The sequence below is a fragment of the Cyrtonyx montezumae genome, unplaced genomic scaffold (genome assembly GCF_038088225.1).
Source record: "Cyrtonyx montezumae isolate F1298 unplaced genomic scaffold, pur_monq_1.0 scaffold_3, whole genome shotgun sequence".
Taxonomy (NCBI): Eukaryota; Metazoa; Chordata; class Aves; order Galliformes; family Odontophoridae; genus Cyrtonyx; species Cyrtonyx montezumae.
In genome coordinates this window covers 103,021,104-103,037,858 of record NW_027072034.1, presented here as the reverse complement: position 1 = coordinate 103,037,858, position 16,755 = coordinate 103,021,104, and the positions used below count along the sequence as shown (strand labels likewise).

The 16,755-nt window shown below is 45.7% G+C and overlaps 1 protein-coding gene across 1 annotated transcript in view; it reads left to right on the top strand.

The window, feature by feature from the left end:
• Window positions 1–1,951, top strand: part of DENND5B (DENN domain containing 5B) — a 104,444-nt gene extending 102,493 nt beyond the window's left edge. The window contains exon 21 of the mRNA XM_065742638.1: window positions 118–1,951. Coding sequence (XP_065598710.1) covers window positions 118–301 — 184 coding nt within the window. The 3' untranslated portion in view covers window positions 302–1,951. The remainder of the gene's footprint in view (window positions 1–117) is intronic.
• Window positions 1,952–16,755: the final 14,804 nt, after the last annotated feature.

Below are 16,755 nucleotides of genomic sequence, written 5' to 3'. Positions count from 1 at the left end.
CAACGTGCATTGCTCTCAGACAGAGACTGCATGTTGTAGGTTCTGTTCTTGGAGAAGAATTTCCGTTTGAGATGTGCTGTATGTCATGCTGCAGTCACTCCTTTCCTCCCTTGGCAGGGACCACTTGCTGCCCCAGTGGATCCCCTTACTGGCGGAATGCCCACTCATCACAAGGATGTACGAGGAGAACGCCCTGCTGCGGGACCGCATGACTGTCAACTCCCTTATCCGAGTCCTACAGACACTGCAAGACTTCAACATCGTCCTAGAAGGATCGCTCATTAAAGGAGTGGATGTTTAGCATGGCTTTGCTGAGAACCTCATGATTCCTTTCCCAAGCAAGCAAACCACAATTGGGAGACCTGTCAGGACTTGAATGCGGCAGCATCGCTGCGAGGCAGCACTGCCGGCTCACGCGGGAGCGGGAAGCCGTCTGTGCTCCGTCGGGACTGTCCTCTGAGGCTGCAGAAAGCTAAGATGCAGTATTGTAGTTTATTTGAAACAGAAATTTAGTATAAAATAGAGTATTTTCATGTGTTTAGATGTGTGTAAATACGCTATCTTCTTTAAGAAATTATATTACTCTAAGAAAATTTTCTTAGACTGAATGTTCTTGTTCTGACTGTGAGTAGCTCAAATGCAGGGGAGGGCTGGGGAGGGAAGGACTGTGGTGGGAAGGGATGCTGCTACTTGCTTGCAAGGAGGAAGCCAATCAACATGTAAATACAGCGCAAACTCAGCAGGGCTTTTTTCAGGTATTGCAAATGAATACAGCAAATATCCTTATGTAGCCACTGTAATTGTCTCACTCTTGGAAATGATAGCGTATGTTGTTTATCCTACTGTACGTGGTCTCTCTTTGTTTTTTGTTTGTTGGACAACCAGCCCTTTCAATGCACAGAAGTTGTGAATTGTCTTTTTTTTTTTTTTTTCCTGTAAGGTCTTGTGTCACTTCTGTTCATCTCCAAGAGGGGACACAGGAGCTGAAATGCTTAAACACTGGAGGTGTGAGATGCTGAGTGTCGGTGCCTGAGACCTGTGGGAGCGGTGCTGGAGATGGGAAACGATGGCTTGTTGGCTTGCTCGCTGTGTTCCTCGTCTGTCTAGATATTGTGGTGGTTCCCCGTTACCCCCAGCCAGCTCATGTTGTGGATGACTTTTTTTCTTTCCCCTTCCTATCTAGGGGAATTTGGCTCCTACCAAATTCTTGCTGTACTTGAGAGAACCATTGCTGCAGACACCAGAGTTGCTGTGCTACAGAGCTGGTCTTGAAATGCTGACAGGTTACAAGTCTTCCTTTATCCCACAGGACAAGCATTCCTAGAAGTACAGGATCTTTGCTTATTTTGGTGGTTTTGTTTGTTTGTTTAATTATCCAGGTACAAAAAAAAGGGACTGATACGAAAGGAGAAACAAGTTGATGTTTTGAGGATCTCCTACATTCTTTCCTGTTAATGTGATAGTAATACAGTGTGTTTGTATAGCTATGGTCTTGAAAAGGAAGGGGGAGCAACGTCTGCTACACTAAAAATTGAGTAACAGAAGGCATTAAATTGTCAGATGCTGTGCAGCAAATACAGAACGTATTTGCCTTTTTTGTAGTTTGCAAGCTGTAAGGGTCTGAGGGCACCGTTAACTTCGTCTGGTTCCAGTTTTTCAGGTTGGTTTAAATATAGGTGTCTGCTATAACTTGTTTATTCCCTTGGATCTTGGCTGTTTTGTCGGTGGCTTTCCTGGATGTCTCACAGCTGGAGCCATCAGCTGTGGCTTGGGGAAGCCGTGAGTGGTACTGTAACTGCCTGGCAGCATTAGGAGGGGCTTTGGAATGATGGGCAGCAGCAGGTCTCAGCATGGCACACACGTGGTGGAGCAAGGGTGGGAGCTAAGGAGTGGGAAAGGAGATGAAAAGTAGGGTTTGCTCTCTCACCTGCCTCTTGAAAAGCTGTTCTCCTTTCCTTGTGTGTGCAGTTCTTAACAGCATTTTGGTGTTGAAGGTTTGCATCGTGTTCCTGGCCAGAAGGAATTGCTTCATGTGGCTCCATTTCAATAGAAGGAAAGGCTGTATGTTATAGGATGGTGCTGGTTTTGGTTTTGGTTTTTAAGAAAGTAGAGAAGTCAGGAAGTCATTGACTTTAACGGGAGTTCCAGCTTTTAATTACTGCACCTTCCTCCGGTGCTTGTACTTTCTTAAGCTGACTGAACTCCTCCCAGATGCTGTAGGCAGCACTGTTGTGTCACCACTGTGGGTGGTGAGCAACTCATGTTAGGGCTGTGAGTGGTGGCAGCCAGAGCCCACAGCTCTGTGACGTCTCTCTGACATTTCCAGGAGTGTGAAATTCAGGGTGGGAGGGTTTTCCGAGTGGCCAGACAAGTCTGCTTAAAGTCCACGGAAGGTGCATGACAACCCTTCAGCAGCAATTGCAAATGTGTTCCTCTATCAGTAAATTATATGTTTAGCAGCAGAAGCCGCGTGGCAGAATTATCTGGTAATGACTGCTTAGGCAATGTTTTGATTTCTAATACAACTCAGGCATTTTATGCCTAATAACTGCTATACATTACTTTTTCACGTGCAGCCTGGCCTGAGAGGCTTTCATTTAGCTGAAATAACAGCCTCTTCAGTCCTTGGATTTCTTTGCAGCAGCATCTGCGTTTTCTAGCTGGATGCCTCTCAGAAGTGTACTGCTGCGTGGCTCTCAGATTAGTATTTATTTATGACTTAAGCAGTTATGACATTCACCCAACACGACGTGGGTTAAGTGCGAGCAGGATAAAGTAGCACAGGCATCTCTAAAGGTCAGGAATGGGTGAATGTACACTCCAAAAAGGGCGATCAGATGAAGTATTTCTTAAGTTAAAATGAGTCAAAACCTGAGGAATTTGAAAATTCAAAACAGGGACTTCCCCCATTTCAAACTGCATTAAGGAACCTTTAGCACTTATCTTGAACACAGTTTCACATCTTCTTTTTTAGCGAATGTTGGCTTGTTTTATGTCAGGTTTCACATCAGATTAATAACATGCTAAAAATGATGTCTGTCTAATAGTTCTTCGTAGGCAATAAAGCACCCTAACAGCTGCTGAGAGGGGTGTGTCAGAGCATCCCTGGTTCCCAGAAGGCTGCATGTTTGACAACCTCGGGAGTACAACTCTTTGTAGTGCATTTTTATTCTTTAATGTTTTTTTTTTTTCATAGACCAACTTTGTTTGTTGGAAACTATGAGGTTTTCTCTGTAAGGTTTACAGAAATCGTTCTGCCCGCTAGAGCGAGAAACCTATCGGGATTCTTCTAAGCTAACGTGGTTCTCACTTCAGTGTTAAAGCACCTTCATTGGTTGAGAAAGGGAATCTGGGAAAAGACCAAAGCTCCCTGGTATCTGCTTTTAAGAAACAAGTCCTACCCAATACCTGTTTGCAGATGTCTGAGTTTGCATAGTCCTGTTATCCCAACATCTGGCATGGTGACTGGGAAGAGTCAGAGAATCCAATGCCTCACTGTGTACAAAACCTGTATTTATAATTCTCTGAAGCGAATGCTGTTCTACTGTTTAGTGACAAATCTGCTCATGTTTATTCTGAGTTGGCATGTGTAATTAGGAATCATTGTTCAGAGCTGTCTTTTTAGAATAGTTGTGCAAAGGCATATTTGAGAAAATTCCTTCTTTCAATCAAATGAAGGTGCGCATCTTACGGGGAAATATTGTGTGTTACACTTGAAATGTACAGATGTGCCCTGTATGGCTTCAAATGACCCTTCAGTGTCTCCATTAAGTATATTTTGTCTCTACATTATTACTAACTGAATAAGAACTGGATTATTTTCAAGACGACATTAGTAGAAGTATTGTTCTATCAAGCACTTTAACATACATATCACAAACTGACATGGGTTTTTCAGGTTTTGAAGTACATTGAAATACAGCTTTTCATGCTATGTCCTTTACAAATAAAACTGTGAGAATAATGGTTGGTGTCACTTTTTCCTTGCAGAGGAACCGAGTGGAGTTGCAAGCCGGAGAGCTGATGTGAGCCTTTCCCCTGTGCCTGGGTTGCTCTGACACTCGAACTTGGGGTCAAAGAGCTGGAGGGCAATTCCTGCCCTCCAGTCTGTCTGTGAACACACACCGTGATGAGAGAGGCTGATAGAGAAGAGACAGATGGGGGCTGGCAACAAGGAAGCTGCATCAGAATGATAATGAAATGCTTTGCTTAGTAGGTGAAGGCTTTCCCGAGTTGGACTGGATTTTCAGAAATGCCCCTGCCCTGTGCCTCCCAGCTCCTGATCTGCCGGGTGGCAGCCCTGCCCAGGCAGGGAGCTTTCAACTCAGTGATTTTTAAGGTCCCCTCCAGCCTAAATCATTCTATGATTTTGAAAATGCAGGCAGTCTCAGGGGAGGACTACAAATCCCACTGCATGGGACTATGTATGTAGATGTCCTCAAATACATCATTTGAGGATACCACAGTTTATCAGCAGGGTAGCACCAGAAATATGGCATCCCGTATAGGTGAGTGAGATCCACAGGGCTGCTTGTTGCCAGATGTCAAAAGGAGTGACCATACCGAACACACGTCCTTACTAAATGCTTTAGGCTGACGTGTGTAAATTTGAGATAGAAGGGTCTGGCTTCCTAAAGACTGTAAATATTTGATGTACAGCAGGAGTGAACTTGCCCTGCCTGATGAGGAAGTGCAAATAACTTCCTCCCCACTGCACTGCCAGCGGTGCAGTCTGGGAACACTGCAGTGTTTTCTGCAGAGGGTAAGTAGAATAAAACTATCTGAGAGAACACACGTTGGTAGGAGTCAGAACAGCTCACTGATGTAGTCTGTTCCTTGCCAGCATTTCAGGTAAGCTTGTTGGAACAAACTGTGCTCAAGTTAAGAGCAAAGTCACTTTCCTCTCTGTCACCCCATCAGCTCAAAGGCTGAGCTCCTGTCACTGCCATCAGGGAGCGTTTCACTGCTGACATTCGCGTTTTTTTCTCCTGCTCTTCCATCAGACATATCACTGGTTTGAGCTCAACACAGGATGTAAAGGAAATGGAAAACTTTTCTGTATGGATTTCCTCTACAGTAGCTGGTTAAGGTAAACTCTCTGCCTAAGCCACTGTAAAGCTGATTTGTCACTGGGAAGATATAGTTCTGCAGGAAGGGCTGACACTGTAATGGGCCCATTTGTATTCTCCACAGACACTTCTGAAAGAACTCTGTCAGACAATGATACGAACAAACAAATCATTTTCTCATTTGACCAAGCCCATCTTTCTCAAAGGGGAACGGGGGGAACAGACCCACCCCACAGTGCTTACTGACAGCATACTTTTCAGAAAACACTGCTGTAAAGGCTCTCGTTGCTGTGTAATCGAATGACAACCTTGTTGTCACTCAATAATTGATTCAGTGCGATCCATAAATGTAAAATCATGGTTTACATCAGAAAGGCTCACATATATTAGAGCAAATGGTGTCAGTACTCAAGTAATCTCTAAGACTTTGTTTCTTCTGCTTGTGGTAGCTATCCAGGTCACGGGCGAGTCTATTTGTCTTGCATAAGGAGCAGAAGTAGCCAAACCTCACGGGTGGGCTACATGCTGCACAAGCGAGTGTGGTGAAGGAGTTCCATGTACAAAGAGCAATCCGCAGAACTGTGCAGGAGGTTGAGTAACACTTACCATGGGGCTTCTTTTATCCCAGCAAGAGACTGGCGTGGAGAATGCAAGGGGCGCCCCAAGGATGCTCTGCAATCCCTGCATTGTCCTGCTTTCAAGAAGAGGTTTCCAGAAAGGCTGCTGTTAGCCTAGGGAAGCCATTTTCCTTGCGCTGCCTCTGCAGCCAGAGGGAAGAGATGGGTTCCTTCAGTTGGGAAAACCTTTCTTGGCTGCTTTTAATTAAGCCTGGACAAGTCCAGCAGAGGCAGCTTGCGGAGGTTAAATTAACATTAATCTTTATGAGTATCCCCTCCAGCACTGTCCTCCCATACTGAGTTCATCTCTTCAAAGCCATCCAAGTGACATATTAGCATGTTCTTTATGCATCAAAAAAGGCAGTGAAATATAATGGGGATTGACTGAAGTTTTTGGTCTGATGGTGGGTTGATTTTTTTTGTTGTCGTTTGGTTTGGTTTGATTTGGTTGTGTTTTGTTTTGTCTTCTCTATGATTTCTTACTAATTTAGACATGAAGATAAATTCCATATTTGTCTTAGAGAGGCACGGGATAGAGGCCAGAAAAATGTGGGTTCAGTTTCTAGGTCTCTGACTTCTACCAGGATCTTTAGGCACAGTGCTATGGTGTGCCCATTCTGCAGGCAGGGAGCTGCAGTAGAGTGCTGGGACTTCCCTTCTGCCTGCCTTTGCCTTGCCACGGGCAGCTGTTTGGCCTTTGGGTTGAACTGGTGTGTGACTGGGGCAGCTCCTCTGTGCTGTTATGACAGAAGTACCCTGGGGGTCTCATCGGTGGTTAATTCCAGATTAAAGGCGTTTCTAAAACCTGTGGATCTTTGGCATGTGGGCATGTGCACGTCTACCAAAATGGAGGAATGAATAACAGATGGTTGCAAAAGCAAGTCCCTCTGGCTTTCCATCCTGAGTCCAAATACCTCCTAGGAGGCACTCATTGTGCTCTGGCTCAGAGTGGGGGGTCACCTGAGAGTACCATTGAAGACCACGCTCCTGTACTTCAGGTAGCTGAGATCTCTTGCATTGACTCCTTAGACTATTTCTTCTGATTGATGCTCTCACCTGAACTAAGTTTACATGCTTGCACCCATGCAACTTTTCAGCTGTCTTGACCCAATGACATAAATAGGATGTGCTTAAATCAGACAACGTAGGCTGAACCCACCAGCTTGGAACTTTGTTGCTATTGGCTTGTCTGAGATCTAAACCTCTTGCAGATGGTCTGCGGTTCCTGACTGTATAAATAGCAGGAAGCTGGCTGAAAGTGGGTGTGGTGCACAGGGCATTTTTCCTCCCCTATGTAAAAATGACTTTTAGCAAAACTGGGAACTTAAGTGAAACACCACCCACAGGCTCTACCAGCTTTCATCTTCTTAAAGCTGTGGAAAAGATTTCCATTCCTGGTAATGGGAACACAGGAGAACTAGGAAAAACCTGCAGACCAGACAAGCCATTGCATTCATCCTCTGAGCAGACTTTGTTACAAGACGATCTCAGACGTCAGCATGAATACGTCCGTAGCTGTGATGGGTGAGGGACAGCTGTTGCAGGCTTCATCATTTGTGTCAGCACAACGCTGAGAAATAAGGAGTGATCAAATACGGAGGAGCCGTGAACTCTCCAATCTTTGATTGAAACATGTCCCCTAAGAGGTGCAAATACAAAGGTGATCTGCCAAGACCTTGGCCTTGCTGAAGTCAGTGGAAGCTCCTAATACCCATGAACTTAGAAAGGCATTCCTAAGCACTGCAGTCTGCTGGCCTGCTAGTTTGTGCCCTCAGGAGGAGCATGTCCTTCTGAGGAAAATAGTAAAACGACAATGACTGTTGCTGCTGCTTTCAGGACACGATGTATAGTGAGCCAGTCCCACTCTCATGCGTAGAGGTTTGCATCTAGATGAGCTCGGCATTTTGAGTGCAGCGTGCTCGTCTCTGTGGAGAGCCAGGCTCATGCCAATGAAGGTGTTCAAAAGTCTTGTGTTTATCTCTTTGGTAGCCCTAGCCTGTCAGAGCAGTGATAAGATGTCGTGTCTAACAGGCAGGAGATTGGCAGTGATGAAGACTTCTGCAGTATTAACTCTAGACAGAGTTGTGAACATGTTTGGCCTTGGCACTCACTGCAGGAAGCCCTGGGTTGAGCCCATCCAGCTCAGCAGCCCAGAGCATTTTTCCAGGCAAAACTGAGGCTCTATTTTCCTTTAGATCAGGACCAAACAGTGCAAGGTAGTACAAGGAACTGTGCCCCTTTACTTCCCAAAAGCTCACTCTGGGCCATAGGTACCAGAAGCACTTTGCCAGCTGGAGCTTGCATGCATCAGTCTCTTACCTGCGTTTGGCCTGCAGCTGAAGGAAGCTTTCCTGTGATGTTGTAACAGAACCAGCTCCTGCATGTTTTCAGAGAATAGGAATGTTCTCATCCAAAACTGATGCAGGGTGGCTTGTGAGTTTTCCCAAGCATTGTCCTACTCCGCCGCCATAGCCAGCCCTTTTCCTGGTGAAGCCCCAGGCTGAGCCGCTGAGTGAGGCTTCTCCTCAAAGAGCTTCTTGGGATGCCCTCATCCCCTTGGACATCCCTCCTGTCAAGTTTCATAAGGAGGGGCATTCTGAGTGACTGACTGCTGTGCTGAGCATGAGCTGAGTTTTGCAGCAAGATGGGCGAGGAAAGAGCCCACTGCTCATTGAAATAGTTCTCAGCAGGCAAAGTCACCATGCAAGGACCTCCCCAGCTCCCCTTCATCCCCCAGAGTACTGCCTGGGGCAGGAGGGCACAGCACACGCTGTAACATCTTTATCCGTCTCCTCATCCCTTCTTTCATGAAATGATTGCCTCCAAGGGACTGTGCTATTTTTTTTCTTGTTTTTAGCTATGTTGGCACAGGAGCCATGGGTAAGGAGCTGGGAGATGATGGTAGCAGCTCTGTTTGTGTCTGTATAATCACTCATGGCTCTCTTACTCAGCTAATTAAAACCAAACCCCCTCTAGCTACCCTGAAAAAATGTAAATAACATATTAAAATACGTAGGCTGTTACAAAACGGGGTTTTTCTTGTGAAGAAGTGATGGCTGCAAATCAAGTGGATGCCATGCTTTCTTCATGAAAGCACTAAGCTGAAGGCAAACAGAAGTGTGCACAATTAAAAATGCATGAAATGCACGAAGACAAACAGCTGGCAGGGACCAAGGCTGTCTGAACACCTTCGTACTGTCCTTTGCCTGGCTCTGGAGCTAGCGCTGATACACGGCTGTGGTACGTGCAGAGAGACAAGGGTTTGCCAAGGACAGTGTGTTCTTAGCAAAAGTCACAAGGAAATAGAAAGGCAAATCATGTCGAAGCAAGGGAAAGAAGTTTTGATGAGGCTGAAAAGAATTTGTTCTTGAACCTCTAAATAAATACATAATGCATGTTCAAGAGTTTTGCTATCAGGTAATAAAAAGGGACAAATGGTGAAAGGGAAGAACAAGGTAGAGTCCAAAGTAAGGACACGCAGCTTTGGTGTATTCACAATGATATCAGAAAGCAGGCATGTTTTATAGAAGCTCAAAATGAGCCCTGGGGCAATACCAAGCAAGTGGAGCACCTTGGTTGCTCTGTGCACCTGACAAAGGCACTGTGGAATAATTCTGATGTAGTTCTCCTCGAACTGTGCCTACTTAAGTCTATCTTGAAAGATCTCAATCCAACTTATGTTGCCTTACTCTTGGTTGTGTTTTAGGTTTGTAGTTTCAAACTTTAGCTCAGCATGGGCAATGCCAAACTCTCAGGCCTGAGAAAAGCTTGAATTTGTAGCTTAATATTTGTCAGCTTTGCTAAAGAAGGATGATTTTTCCACTCTTTGCCAAAATGCAGCTCTGTGTAGATACAAGGGCTAGCTGTCCTGTGCCTGCTGAGGCACCTGCGGGAGCTGCAGCATTCTGTACCTGCACCTGCAGTACTGGTGGCTGATCCCAGCAGCTCCCCAGAGAAGGAATCATTGAATAGTTGGAAGGGGCCTTCAAAGGTTATGCAGTCCAACTGCCCTGCAGTGATCAGGGACCCCCACAGCCAGATCAGGGTGCTCAGAGCCCCATCCAGTGTGACCCTGGGTGTCTGCAGGGACAGGGCATCCACCACCTCTCTGGGAAACCTGTGCCAGTGCTTCATCACCCTTACCCAGAAGAAATCCAAACAGACATGAAGAGAGGTAGTGAAATAAGGACCAAATGGTTATTGAAGATGTAAAATAAATTTAAGAAGATATTCAAAATGTGGGAAGACAGTGAGGAGATCAAATATGAAGTAAGAGGAGAGCTGAGGAAGACAGGGCCCACAGAGAAGCACACAGGCTCAGCAGGCAGCAGCTGCAGGACCGTGAACAAAACAGCAACTGGAGCATGAAGAATTTGCCTCCTCTTCCTTGGCTGCCACAGTGCAGGCCTGGTGTGCACAGCAGCCCACCTCAGTGCCCCCAGGCAGCCAACGGCCGCCTATGGAGGCTTCAGATGGGGACAGAGTGAAGGACTCGGGGAGCTCAGAGCTATAACCCCATCAACAGGTGACAGCCCCAGAAAGTTGCAATTGCATCCCCCTCCACACAGGAGCTGGAGGTCTCCAGGCCCCATGCTGACCACCTCTGGCACCATGAGCACCACCTCTGTGTCGATGGAGGTGCTGTGGGGTCAGGGACCCCTCTGAGGAGGAGAGAAACCAAGGTGAGGATGTACCTTTACAACCCTTTCCTGATGGATGAGCAGCACAGCAGCGCGCACCTTTGAAATGCTAAGATAGCAATGGATCTGAAAGCCTGCCTGGAAGCTTAAGTGACTAAGCAGGGGTCTCCTGTGCTTTGGCTGTTTGGGAGATCAGGTGTATAACACCCTCAGATACCAGACATGAGCTCAGCCCACGGCATGGGGCTTTGCCAGAAAGGTAATTCTGCCCCCAAGGCCCGAGCCACATGTGCCATTTTTCATTTGAAACAGTTTATCCCTCACCAGAGCCAGCATCACTTCACAGTGGAACTGACCCGCGGGCACAGGAAGAAGAAGAGTTAAAGGTGAGAGCAAGTGTTTTACAACTTATTTTCTTTGAGTCATCTCATTGTGTGACCTCAGATTCTTTTTCCAAAGTATCAGAAACATGGGCACGAATACCACTGCCATCTCACAAGCAGAACAGAGCCACAAGTGTTATTGTACCCCCCTGTCAAATCAAGAATCAAAGCTTCTGTCTTGTTCGAGTGCTGGGAGGTGACTCTGTGTTGAGTGAAAAACATTGGCTTTTTGGTCTCAATCGTGCCCCATTCAGTGCTCAGAATTTGCACTACAACCAACAAGAGGCCATAGGGAGCAAGCTGCTCACAGGAATGCAAGCCGTGCAAACCAGAAGGAATGCCAGGTAACAGCAGTTAGCTGGTTTTCTCTTTCTCTTATCACTTACTTTCTCTTGCATCCTGGGCATCCTATATTGGTGAATAATTTTGGGTGTCAGAGCTGGCAAGTTTTATGTCCTTCTTACTAAGTTACATCTGATACAATCTAAACCAGATACTTTTCAGCAAGTCATAGTATAGTTCCTTAGCAGAGAATTTCTGGGGCTTGCTTAGCTTGCTCTCAGAAGAATCCACCTACACAAGCACAGGTACTGCTTTCTTCCTTTCACAAAGGGTAATCCATACTGGCTTGAGCCACCCTAGGCATGTGGCCATGCTGGTCAGATTCATCTCACAACTCCAGAGCAAGAGTTGGTCTCTGTGCCAGCTTCCTGATAAGAGGCCAGGTGTTGTTGCTGGACACAGTGAGACAGCTCACTTTCCTGCATCAGGATGTTCTCCACTCTACTATGTATGTTTTCTGCTCCTCACTGCTTGGAGAATGGACAGTGAATAACTGTAGACTAATAACTGTAGACTATTCTAATGGTTGCCCTGTAAGGGGACTTGGTCTTTAGATTGGGGCTTGCCTGAAGCACAGCTGAATGTACCTGTTGGGCGCAGGGACTGTGCTTTCTTCTGTGCATTTAAGGTCTTAGAAACACGTGGAGCTGGAAGCAGTGACAGTGGTGGATTATGTCAACCTTGTCAGGAGCTATAGAGCTGCAGGGCAGATAGGCAGAAGTTTGTGGGGACACTGCTGAGCCCAGAAATGAGGTGGGCATAAAACCAACACAGAAAAACCCCAGCTTTAAGGAAATGAGTGGCAAGAGCATGGAGCAGGGGCTTCGGAGGGGATCACTGTGGTACAGGGGTCACAAAGCAGCACAGTATTTACCAAAGCTGAATAGGCTCCTGCTCAGGACAGAGAGAGCTATGTGGGAAAGTGGACTGTGGCACTGAGCTACTTCAGAGTTTGTCCCCAATGCACTGAGTCTCTGGCATGCAGTGCTGACATGTCACACCCAACAGCCTCATCTGTTTTGGTATAGTCAGAGAGGTGACACTGCTTTCAACTGGCCTCTGGGATTTAGTGGCTGTTGTTTGTGCCCCAGCCTCCCAGCAGAGCCCCAAATGTTGTTTTCAGAGCCCCAGCTGGCATCTACGTGCTGACTAACAGTAAGGAGCACGCTGGGAGCCCATTGGCCACAGCTTATAAAAGGAGCTTTAAAGGGCTGCTGCTGTGCTAAAGAATGGCACATACAACCCCCCGGGTTCTGTAGACCTCCTATGAATGGTTACTTACAGCAAGACACAGTTCATAGGAGGTTAGGCTTGGCCCAGCCATTCAGGTAAGAAGCATTTGCACGTTCTGCACACACAGCTGGGAAACACCTGGGCCTTCACACCACATGCATCTCTTTGTTCTGGGCACCAATACATCCTCACACCTGAGAGCTGCCTGGAACCAGGGCAGGTGTAGAGGAAGGCGTCTGGAACCCTGAACTGTCTTTCCCTCTAATTCAAGCCATTACCAAAAGGTCTAAGTGGGAGAGCTTTAACCGTTCCACAATTTTGGTTTTGATTTCATGGATTGAATCAGATGATTTCCCAATAGCTGTTCAACTCTGAGCACAAAGAAGGATCAGTCAAGAGGTCACTTTTGTAGTTATCCAAAGTCAGCCAGTTATCCTACCTTCATCCTACAAATAAAGAAAAGCAGCCAGTAAACACTGCTTTTGTTTCTGAAGCCTTGTGTTAGGACTAGCTCAGCCACTGCTAAGGGTAGTTGCCTTGACAAGAAGAGTCACTTATCCAGCCAAGGACAGAAATTTATTTTGACAGCATGCTGAAAATAGCACTTCACAAGCCACACTGCTAGCTGGTTTTAGAAAGGCCAGTTTTTGGGGTGTCTCTGACTGACCAGTTCACAATGCTGTAAATAGAAGCCACATTGCTTAGCTGTTTTTTGCAAAGTGCCCATGCCTGAAGGGTGATGCCAGGGCACCTCCGGCAGGTTTCTCTCTGCAGCTTCTCCAGAAGCCCCCAGGCTCATAAGAGGGGCAGGAACTCATTTGGGCTTCCATCACTCAAATAACCCCACAGGCACTCACCCAGATTCCCTGTGGACCTGGGTGCGCCCTACATCCCTCAAACTTAAGGTCACTGCTGCTTGGATGGACCCCCAAATTGGTCTGGGGAGCTCAATCACATAGAAATTATGTCCCTTTCCCGTGGCACCTCATTAGCCTTAAACCTTCCCAGGTGAGCCCTGTCACACCAGTCCAAGTGAGAAAGAGAAAAGCTCACCTGGTAGGCTTTGTTCATCTCCTGGGAAGAAGCAGACACCTCCTCTGGCCTTACAAAACTAATACCCCACTAGATTCCTCCCCTCGTGTGCCTACTTGTGCTGGTGCTACCTGCTTGGTGGTCTCTTCATCAAAGGCGCAGTGAAGACATAAATTTTCCCACAGGCCCTAAGATGTCTGTCAGATGACCCTGTGCCTATGCAGCACACTGCTCATGCTGCACACAAGCTGTGATATGCCCTGGAGGCAACAACTGGGTCCTTGTCTTCTTTGCATGCCATAATTTGCAATATGCATAAGGAGTCCGCCCTGTGTGAAGTCACTAAGGGTAGATGTGTGTCCCGGTTTGTTTATTTAAGTCCTTCACCCCTCAGCATGGCTATGTTCATGAACCATGAACAACCATTTTGACACTCGGCTTGCTTGTGAGGTTTTTGTGATCAACACCAATTTTGCCTGAAGCTTGCCCATCCTGCTTCTGTCCCCACCTTATCTACCTAGGTTTGTGAGTACTGACTTTCTCTTGGAAACTCTTTCACCTTTTCTTATCTTTCCATTTTATGCATAGAATGCATCTGTCCTGAGGAGCTGAGTGGCTCCTTCAGCCTTCCCACTATCTCCTTCGGCGCTGCTTTCTCCCTGCCCGCCTTATTCCTCTGTCTGCCTTTGGCATGGATTTTAGAAGATGTTAAATGTCAAATTTGGTTGATTTGTTGCAGTCCAATTAGCTGATTCAATCCAATCAAGCTATCTGGAGTTATCTGTGTAATGTGGTGGCTTTGTCAGCCAACTCCATTCCCTCTCACCCTTGCGAAAATGTTTGCCTCCAGCTCCTCCCTCAAGATCTCAGTGGTAGATTTCCACTTGGCTCTTGGCTGCTTTTTCAAATCTCGTGATCAGGGCTCCAGGTTCAACAATTTCCTTCCCAGACTTTCTCCTCCCACCCAACCTCCTTCCACTGGTTAGCCCATGCTGCCCACAGCTCTTCTTCATCAACATGTGACTGTAAGTACTCTCTGCTGGTCTTTGGCAGCTTGGTGAAAAGGTCAGTGTGATGCTAGCCCCTCATGAGACTAATCACTTGCACTGAGCTTAGTGAGGGTTGTGTTGCTATCCTCTGCCTTGCTTTGGCAAGTGGAAAGCTCTGCCCACAGAGAAGTGTGTTTTCTCTGCAACTTCTGTGGCTCCCTACAGACAAACTCCTCCAAGTTTCCTTTCCTAGGGCTACTTGAGTGTTTCATTGGTTTCGTTCTTCAGGGGCTACTTGTGTGTTTCAGTGGTTTCACTCTTCAGTTAGCTCCTCCTTGATCTGGAAACAACTGATTTTTTTTTTTTTTCTGAAAAATAATCTTGTGGACCTTTGTTCTTTCTGGTTGTACTGATAGTCAAAAAGAGATGTCAATGAGAAGACAGAATATACCATGTTGGAAGAGACCTGAAAGGACTACCAAGTCCAACCCCTTGGCTACACACAGCACCACCCAAAATCCAAATCCTATGTCCAAGAACATTGTCCAACTCCTTGAACTGCAGCAGCTTGAAACTCCACTTGAAACCAGGCCTACACGGCATTCTCCGAAGCAGTTCACAACTTTCATTTTCCGCAAGCTTACTCTGAAATTGTCCATATGAAATTCGAGGCTTCTTCCCACACTGTTGGGAAAGACAGACCTCTTTTGGGTTGCCAAATATTTAGCCTCTAATTTTTGAAGTGCCTCAAACAACAGCATAGGAGGAGATGACTTTTTTGACAGGAAACAGCCTGTCAGGCAGAGGGCTGATCTTCTTAATGGTGTCTTCAAATTGCTTTAATATAAATCCTGATAGAATAGTCTTACTGGCTTTAATAGGGATGAAAGCAATAGCACTGCAAAAAAATGAGTGGTGACTTTGAAGCCACACTGAAGTTTTTTAAACACTAATATAAAATTATCTTTTTCTTTTGTTCTTTTTTTTTTTTTTTTGCTATAGAACTTGAATAAACCCTGAAGAATTTAAGAGAATTATGTTCCTCTTAAGGAATTTGACACGCCAATTAAAAACTCACCAGAAAAGTTATTATTCTCTGTTAAGCCCTGATGACTTTATCACTTAGGCCAAGATGCAAAAGCTCTGCTGTGTTTCTAGGTGAGAGGCAGTTTTAGGGGTCTGCTGTCACTTATTCTCACAACTCCAGAGCTGTACTGAGCACTTCACCTTGGCAGCACAAACAGAACCTCATACCTATCTTCAGTATCATCAAACTTTGCTGTCACTGTTTATCTCTAGCCATCTGCCATTTGGCCTAAATCGTAACATAAAAGCTATGTTGCTTTATTAGTACATTTGCTTAAACTACCAGTTTTGTGAGCACATATGCCTTCGGAAAATTCATATGCTGTTACTCATACAGACAACTGGTACGCGTGGTGCTTATCTGTGGATGATAGGTTCTGCTTAAATGTTACTCTGTGGCAAAACCTCATTTAAAATTGTACGTCAATCAACACTTCTATTTTTCTGGAGGAATTCCTGCTGATTTTTCATAATCCTCTGGCCAGGATTTAGCCAATAAAGCACATCTTCTACTGACTTAAGTTGTAAAAAGTGTTTTGGAGTGAAATCTTAAAACAGGAACAGCTGCCTGGGTTTGGTTTTGACAGCTGCTCTTCACCTCAAAACAAGAAGCCTATTTGTGTTTGTTTATTCATTAATATTGGAGAACAACACAATAGGATCAGATGTCGGAGCTGACAAATGCCCTACTTTTCCTACGTTAGTGCTTGTGTCTCAGCATTCATAATATATGTTTTGTATTTAAAAACCCCTTGTGGTTAGCTTTATGATTACATCATGGACGTATTTTAGCTTCTCAGATGAAATAATGAAGATCTCATCAAGGGAAGGTACAAGTTTAACTGGAATGCAGGAGCCCCATTAGTTTTCCAGAGATCATGTGCATTCGTAAAGGTAAATGTTTTTAAGAGCTCTCCTGCATCAGAGCAAATCCTCCGGTTTGAAGCTCATATTCCAGGTCACCTGTGATCTCTATGAAATCCCATATTCTTCCTTTATCGAGGTGCTTAATTTTTCACAACAGCAGGACAGCCAAGAGCTTTGCCAGACGAGGCTTTACCTGTAGTGCTGGCACACTTTAGCAAAAAAAAAAAAAAAGAAAGAAAGAAAAAAAAAGGCAGCATGCACTGTTTCAGATGGCTGCACCTTCAAAATTAAACTCTTTTGGCTTGCCCTGAGCTCAGGGCTATTTTTGACTGTTCACTTTCCCCACGGTGTGATCAGGCACAGAGTCCTGCTGATGTTATGGGGCTTGCTGTGAGACAGGGGTCCAGGAACCTCCAAGAAAGCCCATTAGCTATCCTCAGTACCTTTTACATTCTTTGTTTATAAACCATTCTCGAGTTATGGGGTAGCCACCCTGT